Source organism: Prosopis cineraria, unplaced genomic scaffold (genome assembly GCF_029017545.1).
Source record: "Prosopis cineraria cultivar Desert tree isolate PC_DT_omini unplaced genomic scaffold, ASM2901754v1 PC8, whole genome shotgun sequence".
NCBI classification, from domain to species: Eukaryota; Viridiplantae; Streptophyta; class Magnoliopsida; order Fabales; family Fabaceae; genus Prosopis; species Prosopis cineraria.
Genome location: NW_026555339.1, coordinates 16,823,142 through 16,835,186, shown reverse-complemented (window position 1 = coordinate 16,835,186; position 12,045 = coordinate 16,823,142). Strand labels below are relative to the sequence as shown.

The window sequence follows — 12,045 nt, the reverse complement described above, 5'->3', positions numbered from 1 at the left end:
AGTGGTGAGAATTTTAATAAAAGTGAAAATGGCCATTGCATGGCCAAATTTTGATATATGCGTATATATGTTGTATAATATGGTCAATCAGGTGTATTATGTCCTTTTGGACTTAGTTCAAGGCCTTGTGTGGTCTAATGAGACAAATGGATCAATTTGAATGCTTGGGTGCGTAAATTCTTTAAAAAAAAGAAATTTTTTGCACCTAGATGTCCAAATAGTGATCATAGATTGTATCCAAACTTATTTCATTAGCTAGCTTATGAAATAGGCTTCATGTGGATACTTGAATCACTCCAACCGGACAATGTATGTGAAAACGATGCATGTCGGAAGTTCATCATTTTTGCTGTCAAATGACAACAGAAAATTTAGACTAGCGCACCATGGCACATGATATCTCACACTGTCATGCATGACACAAAAATTCAGGCATATGGCACATGTCCCCTTATTCCAACCTGATTGTGTAATTTTAGATGCATGCAATTGGTGCTTTGAATGCATGTGATTTGCTTCTGCTGTGTGTTGCTCAAATGTATTGTGATTTTGATGATTTGCAAAATGAGTCTTGGACCTAAGCTTTTTGAACAAAATATTTGATTACTAATTGATATGTTTGATATAGTAATTTTGTTAGTCTTCTCCTATATCTAGCGGATATAGGTAAAGGGTACATCTAGCACACAAAACTGAATGCATATTCGTAGATGTAGAACCACGTGTGAGAGTTCATCAGCTTCACATGTGATTTATCACATATACATATCTAGAACAAGCCAAGTGCAATTTCACTCATGATTCAGTAGATCACTTGTAAGAGATTGCACCAACGGATAGAATTACTGTTCCAATGGTCCATCAACTAACCAAAATTATATATATAATTCATTTTGAGCCTAAACATGAACTACTGATTTTTGAGCAAACTTATCTTTATTTGAGCATTTAAAAAGCTTTCAAATTGTGCTTTAACATCTTGCATTCATTCATTATTCTTGAAAAAAGTGTAAAAAAGCTCTCACAAATTTATAAGCTTTCAACAGTAATTTCATCTACTCTTTGAGAGAGTTTTCTATGAAAGTTTATCTTCTTCATTGAAAATCTTGAAAAGGTATTTTTCAAGTGTTTGTAACAACTTGCTGGATTGTAGCAAGATTTGTTAGTCGATTCAAGACTAGTTAAGTCTTGTGAATTATACTATGGTTGCAAGTATCTATTAAAGCTTGTGAATTTAGTTGAAAATCTCAAATGTGATCTTGAGGACTGGACATAGGCCAAGTTTAGGGCTAAACCAGTATAAATTTTATGTTCCTCATCTTCTTTCTTTATTCTAAAGCTTTTCACTATTTTAAGTTTTCAAAAGTTTTTTAAGTGTTACCCAATTCACTCTCTCTTAGGTGCCAACCTATTCTAATAAGGCCAACTCAAGACCTGTCATTGTAGCAAGAAGTTTAGCTTCTATGATTGAAGTAGGCCTTAAGCTTCTACGAAAACCAACTCTCCAATTTTCACAAAAGTCTTTAATTACACCATCGCATGTCGTGTCTAAGTGTTCTCTAACAGACCTATCCACGTCACTTCAATTTATTTTGCTCGTAGGTGGTGTCCATTATGATTCCATCATCTACTCACATTGAAATATTGTGTGGTGGGGCTTCTCATTGATGATACTTTCTATAAGCACGTACCTACATTGATGTAAAATCTCAGCAACACATGTATTTTGTCCTTCAAAAAAAATTTGCACCTAGAGGTCCAGAGTATCCAATATACCTAACTAAAGATCCTAGTCCATTGCCAATTGGAGAATTCACTGTTAGCAAGATTTGATCTAGCATTTCGAGGGTAGGGCTAATGACGAGACAATTAACATGCTATGGTGGCTAGGGTTTTCATGAGGGCTTTTTTGCCATATAAGTTCCATTCACTATATGCCACATGTGATTCATTTAATCAACACAAACACTTTAACAGTCAACATCCATTAGATTTAGTCATAGGCCTAGTAACACCATTTTTAAAAGTACAAGAGTAAGAAAACTTCATGATATTTTTGCTTTTTAACCTAATTTTTTATTACCAAAAGCATTGATTTTAAAAGTGTGTTTGGTTGGAGGGTCGTTTAAGAAGTCCTCAAATCTCATAAACAATTAATATATAAAAATTAAACCTTCTAAAACCTCAAAATAGATTTATGTATATTATTCAAGTTGCTATAAGCAAAAAGACCCAAAAATCCCAAAATGTTAAACTCTATATTTTTTTCTATATCAAGAATCTAAAAACTAAAAGAATAAACAGATAGAATAAAAATTTGAGAAAATTGGCACAATGGCCGTAAATATATAGACCCCAAAAATTCTAGATAGAGTTTATAAAAATTTGGAGCATGGCCTTTAACAGATTTAGTTAGAATGTGATATTCCTTCTTTGCCCAACAAAACCCCTCAACAAATATAAAATTTTTGGCGCTATATATCCAAAATAGAGAAAAACGATATCCTGTATAACTAGTCCATGATTCAAAATTTCATATTATATGCACCTAACAATTTAAAATAAAATATAAGATTTTTTTTTAGATAACAATAATGATTCAAAGAAAACTTTTAGAATTCTACATTGCCAAAAATCATTGTTTATTATCTGGTTGAAGTTGGCTTGACTTCTCATTTATGGAAGTAAAAGATTAGGCTGGGATCTATTATCTATTATCATATTTTCACCATCTTCACATCTCTCAGTAACATTCAATTTTTTTGTGGACTATGTTGGACCGTTTTGGAAAAATGATTATTTTCGCGTTACTAATTTACGATACTATGTCATTGATATATGGTTGTATATTAATGATAAACAAGTTGGTAAGTTTTTACTAATATGGTTTATATATCAGTGATATATAATAGTATATCATTGATATACTATCACAGATCAATATAACTAGACAATTAAACATAAATTTGTTTATCATTGATATCTGTATATTAATGATATAGTATCGCAGATCAGTAATACAAAAATATAATTATTTACCTAAAACAGATCAAACACAGTCCACAAAAAATTTGGATTATTAGCTTGTCACAGAGAATCAAATACCTAAACTAATAAAATAAAAATCAAGAATCTATAGCTCTGTTTCCCCACTAGCTTGCTCTATTCTGTTGATGTCTCTCATCTCGTGTTTGTCTCTCACCGTCATGACTATGGCTTCTCACATTGCTCTGCTTTCTTCCGCCTTCGAGTTGTTCCTTTCATCGTGACTTTAGCTAGCGTTTGTATCTCTTGTTAGCCTAATTTCTCACATTTTGAGTCTCTTCTAGTATTTGCAAAAAAGCAAAGTGTTGTAATTTTAAAAGGGCAATTTTGTAAATTAAATATTAACTAAATATTAAAAAGGCCATTTTTAAAATTTAAGAAAGGATATATTATTTCTTTTATTTACTCTTATAATATGGGTTATGTGTGTAAAAGACTCTAAAAATTTTAGAATATTTACTTGGTCTTATAAAATACAAAGTTTCAAATCACCCTTGAAATATCTATTATGACATATAAGCTTTGACGCAAAGGCTCCTCCATATTTGTAGTAATAGGTGATCTTTTGCGGGCATATGCAATGGGAAAATGTGTTTATTTTTATTTTTTTCAAACAACAATTACAAGTTGGGTGTATTTTTATCTACATACCCCATACATAATCAATCAACAATGAAGGAAATACAATCCAACATTTTAAAGAGTATTTGATGTTATTTGGGTACTTAAAATGCACACACAGATTATGAAAAGTGAGAACGCTTCCATCGCCTATTATATGCATACCATTTTTGGACTATGCTTATGCTAGATGACTTTTTAGAGTTATTGAATGAAGGGCAAAACTTACCTACTTAAGCTTAGGTCCTTAATATGCTTATCTCAAATGCCTTGTTGACACCTGGACCTTTTTTTTTAGCTCATAAATTAACTCCTGTTAACAATGTCTTCTGTCTCATCCTTCTCTCCCCAACTCTGGTCGCTCTCTCCATCGTCACTCATCGTGTTCTCATCTCTCCCTCCCTCTCCCGTCTTTCGCCATTAACACAGTCTTCTCTTTTAGAACCAAAGCTTAACTAGAGATGAGATACCCATATAAAATTCATGTTGTCAAATCCACCGTTTCTAAGCTAAGAGATACATATCCATGCTTCCAGAAATGAGATCCAGGAAATATATATATATATATATATATATATATTTCATTTATGCAGAATTGATCTAATAAATAGGTAACCGGTAAGCAATAAATTAAAAAGAGAAAAAAGACAAAACAAAAGAGAAGGAAAGTAAAAGGGCCGATCCCATCAAATATCTCATAGGCTATAATTCTGATTCTGGCGAAATTCTCAAGAACCTTTGATACGAAGCCACTGATTTTTTTTTTTTTTTTGACAAAGCCAATGAAAGTCGAAGACAGCTGATAATTTATTTTGAGTAAAAAAAAAAAAAAAGCCACAAAGGATTATTTTTCCGCATTAGCATTACGCGCCATGAGCTTTCTGGTTGATGGCAAAAGGGGAGGAAGGGAGATAGATGAGAACACACCATGAGCTCTTGGTTCTGGAAGCTTTTGCAGTGGCATCAATACGACGATGGACAAATAAAGGATGAAAGCTTTTTGGCTCTTAAATTGTGATATGCACCACTTTTCTAGTTCTGAAAGCTTTGGTTCTAAACAGAGGACTACGTTACTGGCAAAATATAGGAGAGGGAAAGAGAGAGATGAGAACACGATGAGTGATGAGGGACAGAGCGATGAGAGTTGGAGATAGAAAGATGAGACGGAAGACAAAACTGCTAAAACGAGTTAATTTATGGGCTGAAGAAAAGGTCCAGATGTCAACAAGGCATTGGAGATAAGTATATTAAGGACCTAAGTTTAAGTACATAATTTTGCCATTGATATAGGCATCCTGCTTTTATCATGTTACAGATCTGAGCAAGCCACAAGGTTATCATGATTTATGACCAGAACCAAAATATGGCGAACAAAGTAGTAAAATAATTATTAAATAAGAAATTATTCAAAAGTGCAAAAAGAGTAATATGTTTAAAGGAGGATTTTAACTAAGGACCAGTAATGTGACATCATTACTAGTAATCTCAAAAAATTTTAAAATTTTAGTTCAATACAAGGAATAAAAGTAAAAATAATTTTAACTATGAAAAGATCAAAATATCACTCACTTGTTAAGTAGAATTATTAACTCTTAATTTTCTTACTTCACCTGTTAATTTACTAATATGAATTACAAATTATATGAATTAATATGTCAATAATTATATAAAAATTCACATTAGTTGTTTAATTGTAAACAATAATATCAGTTGTTAAATTGCTAACTTTACTTATTAATTTACTAACATCATATGTAAAATATAATTTATAATTAATGTTAGTAAATTAACAAGTTAGCAAATTAATAATTAATGTTACTAAAATTTTAGGTGATATTGATAAATTAATAAGTGAAAAAAAAATTAATAATTTTACATAACAAGTAAAAAATACTTTGATCTTTTTGCAATTAAAATTATTTTTACTTTTACCCTCCTAAATTAAATTGAAATTTCAAGATTTTCAGAGACTCCCTAGTAATTAATGTGATATCCCTGATCTTTATTTGAAGTTCTTTCTATGTTTAATGTTTTACATTTGAATTCAGGTGCTTTGATCGAAAATTTTTATTTCAAGTAGATTTGAGTGGTGAAGTTAGTATTCCATATAGATGGATCATATTATTTTTTTATGTAAGTTAAAAATAAAAAAATGTTTATGATTAATTTATATAATCTAGATTAACTAAATTTTTATCTAAAACAATTTTCCAATCTAGTAAGAGAATTTATATTATATGCTTTCGGTGATATTCAGTTTTTATATTTTTATTCATACACACACACACACACAGTAGTAAAACTAAACTAAAGCACAATGATGAAATGCGAATGCAGCTCAACATCAGCATACTTTTGTATTTTGTCATTTTCAATCCTTTTGAAGTGTTGAATTATTGATTATATGACATGTGGTCAACTAAGGGCAATTTCGTTTGTTCTTTTTTTTTTTTTTCCTTAATAGCAAATAGAATAAGCTCTACCCACATTAATGTTTATGGACATGGAGTGATCAAGCTTCGAGAAGACAGCTGTGATCGGGGAGATTGATTCAAAACAAAAAACAAAAAACAAAAAAAACAGAGAGAGAAAGAAAGAAAGAAAGAAAATTTGTTTTGTAATATAATTGTTTTCAAAACAAAATAAAATAAAAATATATTTGATTATATTAATTTAAAAATAATTTTAAAATTAAAAAATAGACTAATAAAGATAATTATTTGTTGCAAACGGTTAACATTCGATGTTTTATTATAGAAATTGGACAAACTAACTTTTTCCAATAGAAAATTAAAAAAATGAAACGTAAATAACTTTAAAATACTGTTATAACAATTTGGAAAGCAATTAAAATCAAAACACTTATCCAAACAAGTTTAAATTATTTTTTTACTTTTAAAAATAGAAAAAAGTTTTTTAAAAAATAAAAACCAAACAGGCATTGAGTTGGTTACTCCACTAACCATTCAATCAATTACAACTCGATAGGCTCCTACAGCCATTAGATAACAGAAAGGAAATCAATTGCAGAAGATCTGCCACAGGGAAGAGAGAGAATAACAAGAGAACATTCCAATGTATTCACAGCAAGCCCTTTCCACTCAGTGCCTCGGCCTTATGTTTGATCCGAAGGCTGCGTCTGAGTCCAGTTGACGTTTGGGCCTTCCCGTCATCCGAGTCCAATGCCCCACCACCTTCGATCTGAACCGTCGACTTTAATCCGTCGGGCAGCACACCTGTGACATTCTCCTGCGATATATGCACATAGGAGCTCACTATGTCACATGCTACCTTAGTTAAGAAAAACTATAAAATTACATCTCAATAACCATTTATTATAATTTTCTTAAACTACTCCTCATAAACTCATAATTTTCATTCACAATAAATAATTAATGCAGCCTTATTTTAGTCTACTTTTTCTTTATTTCCAGACAAGTATTACAGTTAACCGATTTTCTTAAAGTTTAAATACCAACTTAATATAAGGACCAACTAAAATATTCATTCAGTTTTACCGGTTTTTGTCCCTTCCACAAATACCATGGGCTATCACCTGCAAGGAAATTAAGAAAACTGATTAAGCAAATTAGCAGAAAAAATACAGACCAAGAGGAGGAAGGGTAATAGAACAAAAGAATACAATGCAATAAAATGGTCCACTCGTACATCCCCAGCATGTTGGTGCCCCATTTAAATCAATGAAAATTTCTAGCAAGTAAATGACCAAATAAACCATTCACTTTGTTTTAAATTACTGGTTAGTGGTGGGTGAGCAAAAATAATGGGAAACACATCGTATATTGTCACTAGAGGAGTAATCAGTAAACTAAGATAAAAGCACTAAATACATCAAGTAATCAAGAGCTTTAGAGAATTTTTTTCCCCATAAAAAACAAGCATATATTTCAGGATTTTGCTTCGTTGATAAGCAGAAGCCAAAGATGAAGTGATTTATTTCGATTGTGCCATACATCTTGAGCATTATAAACAAAACCATTCTTTTAATAGAACTAAGATGGTCAAAATATATCTCACCTTCGTAATGCAAACCAGAATTGAAGATTTGAACAGGAAACCTAACACCAGTGTCTCTAATCTTCCCCAGTGTGTAGAATCCTTCGACAAGCTTTCCAAAGACCACATGAGAACTGCACAAGATTCCAAACAACAGGACTCATATATTATATATTTCTACCAATGCAATGTTTGCAACACAGGACAATTTGTTTTCACACCCCAGAAGGTCATGAGAAGGGGATAAAAGAAAAAACTCAGATAAATATGTCCAAAAGTTGACCATCCATCCATGCATGCATGCATGTGTGTGTGTGTGTGTGTGTGTATGAACCTGTCAAGGCTGTGATCATCTTTCAATGTGATCACAAAATGAGAACCACGAGTTTCACGATCTTCTTTTGCCATGGACAGAACACCTTCTTTATCATGCTTAAGCCTAGATGACTCAACCGAAATAGATCACAAGACCAACGTAGAAACTCAGTTCATCAAAATAAATAGACAGAGACGTTTTGAAAGCTTTTCAAACATATGTATTCAGGATCCAGCAATCTCACCTGGGAAATGGGGACCATATACACTTTCTCCACCATCCCCTACAAAAAGATTACAAACGATGAAAAATTATAGCAAACTGGGCATAACACCAGATGAAACTTATAATTGCAATTAACATTGTAATTATGAAGAACTGCTAGGTCCAAAGTACTCAATCAACATTATACAGTATTGATAGGATCCTTCACAGAAGAATTTATATACATGTCAAAAAGTATTTTATATAAATTGAAAATTTACATATACACTGATATGCATAAATATTGACAGTAGTGGCTGGTTAAACTTTGGATTTCTAAACAGATAACATCAATTGCTGGTTAATAAACTTAGAAATCCATCCTAAGTGACAACATTTTTAAATGCAAAAAAAATGATCTAGTTAACATCCCCGATTGCTAGCCTTAATCTAATCCTACTTTTAGCGACCCAAATGATTTTCAAGACAGAGGATACAAAATTTACTTAAAATCAATATATTAACATCTAAATATAAAATACATAAGAGGCATTATTCACAAGATGGGAACATCATAGCTCATTCTTCAAATTCCGTGCTAAGAACAAAAAAGAAATGAATCTACTTTCATTTAATTAGTGATTAGTAAAAATTAGTTAAAGTGATAATAATTGCTTCATGTGATGACTCAAGATGATACTACGAAAAATGACATGGATAAAAAACATGAAAATGAATAAATGTATTGTATCGAATTAGAAGCTTCAAAAACTAGTCATAGGTGCCATCCTAAGGTCAATGAATCAATAGAAAAGATACCCGTTTTATAGCAAAAAGCACCTCCCTACAAAAAGAAAACCAGCCATCAGTAACTAGTCTTGATGGTGCATTGCATATAAAACGGTTTTAGACATTACAAACACTAATTAGCATTATAAGATCGACAACTTAACAAGTACAAGCCCAAAACTATCATTACATACCTTCACGTAGGAGCCACCTTCCTTAACCTCATGAAAGTAAGCGTCTTTGTAGCACAGTGGTATTTTAGTTTTTGGACTGCTTCCCTTTTCTCCTGAACAAAGAGAAGATTGGATGACAAATGAGGAAGCCAATCATAAACCATAAAATCAAAATAAATTAGGACGTCCAAGGGCTTATTCAATCAGTGAGATTGTAATTGCAGTTCAAGAGTGTTTTGCTCGGGGGTTATAAGGAAATCAAATTATTACCTGTACATAACAAACGGAAATTTTCTGCAGTGAAGGGGGCAATGTCAAAGAATAGCCAAGAGAACCAAAGAATTCATTAGGCTGCATTTTTACTCTCGTAGTCAAAGTTGCAAAATTTTTAAGAGAGGGAAAAAAAAAAAAAAGACTTCATCTTGGATCGTGACAATCATTTTAATTCTAAAGTATTAAAAACAAAAAGGGTACCTCAAAAACCATCCTTTCATAATGGCCACCTTCTATACACACATCCAAAAAAACCAGGGGATTCTTCTTCTTTGCCATTGTCTTTCTTTTGGGTATCTGAAATCAAACCAACAAAACCACTAAAGTCAGAAAAATCAGTAAAAATTTGCCAATTAATTATCGATACCATGTAACATTGCATCAGAAGCAGACCATGATATAGGGGCATATCATATTAAAGTCGCAGCATTTGTATATAAGATTGACGAACAAAAAGTTCCTAATATGCTAGGCCTCCATGGGTGGTTCCTTATGAACAATGGTAAGAGAAAATTATGGGCATCTATGCTCAAAAATAATTGCATGTCAAGTAAAAGACTGTAATGGAGCTCCATTAGTATATTTCATACAACTCAATTTTCTTATTGTGCTAAGAGCAACTTCATTGAAAATCTGCTGGTTCAGTTAGGCAAAGCCATAGTGAGATAGGACTTTCCCCAAACACAGCATACAACTTGCAAACCAAGCACACCTCAACCAAGCACCACTAAAAAATTTTGGTGGGTTAAAATAATAGGCCATCAAATCACCACCGAATCACAATAATCCACGTCAAACCATTTGCCAAGTAAAGTGGTTGATATACATCAACTTAAATGGAACTAACAATGCGATAAATTCATTGAAAATAATCTACCCTAGCCATACATTTCTAGAAAAACCCAGAGGAGAATCAAGCACACAGAAAATTGGCCAAGAAAGAGAAATCAGATCCAGTTGTCTGCATGCATAGACATAAGTAAGAGGAATCGGCCACAAAGATTTAGGGTTATACAAGGGCAGGGTTGAGCCAGGCAGGGTAGCTGCACATTGCCCAACCCTAAAACCCCTTCAAGTGTAAAGTTGAACCCGATGCCCATCGATGTCCGAAAAATGCCCATAATTGGAAGGGGCAGGCACACTTGGGCTAAACTGTCTAGTATGGCACTTGAAATGATTTTTTTTTTCCTGGAATTAAAAAAAATAAGCCTGAAATTTCATCATCTCATCATTCAACATAACATTCACTAATGTCCAGCGGACTCCAGCCTACAATACAAAAAACAAAACACACAAACACAAGGCTGTCCACCATCTGGCGACCAACATCCACAAAAACTAGACTATTCTTAGACATTCATCGTTCCAGTAAGGCAGTAACAAGTAAAACAAATAATTGTTTAACTTCCAGTTCCAACAGTACAAACAAAAGCAAACATAAATCATCCATCCTCTTGTCCTCCCTTCAGTTGTTTTCTGCTGCTGAATACTTTTCAAAACAACTAATAGTATATTCATTTAAACTAAGTTGCCTTTACTGAGTCACGCAGCAGCAAAATAAACTCCCTTCCGTCTCCCACCTAGGAAAAGTAATAGAAGTCTTTCTATTTAATGAATGCTACAGGAACTACAATGAAATTATAATAATGGAAATACGTTCCCGATTCCCAGAATATTCACCATCAAATTAATTATAAAGAGGAAGCTCCACAGTTCCCAAAATATGCGTACGAAATTAGATTTCTCCTGTATCTCAGATAAGTTAAAATGGAAGAGCGAACGATAAATCATTCAGCAGAAACGACTTCTATGTAGAAGTCACGAAATCAGCAAAGAAATCACAACAAAAAAAAAAATCGAAACAGAACCATGAAGTCGAACATACCTTGAGCCTTGAGAGCAACGGTGAAGTCGAGCAACCACGAACACGAACAGGAGACGCGACCTCGAAGATGAAAACAGCGAACTCAGTTTCGAAGTCAGCAGACACGAACGCCAATGCAAAGAGGGAATTGCAAGATGAAGATTGACGAGTTGACGGCTAACGAGAAGGCAAGGAAGTAACCAAGCAGGGAACTGGTTCCGATCCAGATTACGGTTCAGATTTAAAAGATTTATTTTTTATTTTTAGTTTATTTAAAAAATTATAAAATTTTTATTTAGAATTTAAAAAATCAACAAATTTTAAAATCAATCATTTCGAAGGAATTTTCTCAGGCAATTATTTCACAGATCCTTCCAAACTGTATAATCAAATGCAAGATCTCTCTCTACCCTCTTAACAGAAGATGTGTTCTTCATAAAAATAACAAATATTAAACATACCAAAAACGCTACATTTCAAGAGATAATAATGAGTTTTTAGGATTCCTGACCACAATTTACTTAAACGTGAAGATACAAAGAGATTGGAATAAATGAATTTTAAATTGATACCAATGCTAAGTACAAAGTTATAATACTAAAAACTAGAAATGGTTCTAAAAGCTATCTAAGAATCAAAGGTAAATTTAGAAAATTAAGAATAAACTAAAAGTCTGTATAGATGTTACTGGTTGAATGTTCATCCTCATTTTATGTCGGGGATCACTTAGCACAACCTGTGAG

General features: G+C 32.5%; 1 protein-coding gene across 6 annotated transcripts; it reads right to left on the bottom strand.

Annotated features, from left to right (window-relative positions):
• Nucleotides 1-6,607: 6,607 nt before the first annotated feature.
• On the bottom strand, nucleotides 6,608-11,519 carry LOC129317873 (peptidyl-prolyl cis-trans isomerase cyp11-like). Of its 6 annotated transcripts, none has more exons than XM_054962283.1 (9): nucleotides 11,324-11,519; nucleotides 9,640-9,735; nucleotides 9,436-9,459; nucleotides 9,187-9,278; nucleotides 8,244-9,047; nucleotides 8,018-8,122; nucleotides 7,705-7,817; nucleotides 7,185-7,222; nucleotides 6,608-6,915 (listed from the first exon to the last, which is right to left on the bottom strand). In XM_054962283.1, exons 6-9 carry the CDS (start codon nucleotides 8,089-8,091, stop codon nucleotides 6,748-6,750), a joined length of 393 nt encoding a protein of 130 aa, XP_054818258.1. In that variant the 5' UTR covers nucleotides 8,092-8,122; nucleotides 8,244-9,047; nucleotides 9,187-9,278; nucleotides 9,436-9,459; nucleotides 9,640-9,735; nucleotides 11,324-11,519; the 3' UTR covers nucleotides 6,608-6,747. The 6 variants fall into 6 exon arrangements, with proteins under 6 accessions (XP_054818258.1, XP_054818254.1, XP_054818253.1 ...); XM_054962279.1 differs by lacking the exon at nucleotides 9,436-9,459 and having other exon boundaries at nucleotides 8,244-8,282; nucleotides 9,023-9,047; XM_054962277.1 differs by lacking the exon at nucleotides 8,018-8,122 and having other exon boundaries at nucleotides 6,744-6,915; nucleotides 8,244-8,282; nucleotides 9,023-9,047; nucleotides 9,436-9,491; nucleotides 9,641-9,735.
• Between the last annotated feature and the right edge of the window lie 526 nt (nucleotides 11,520-12,045).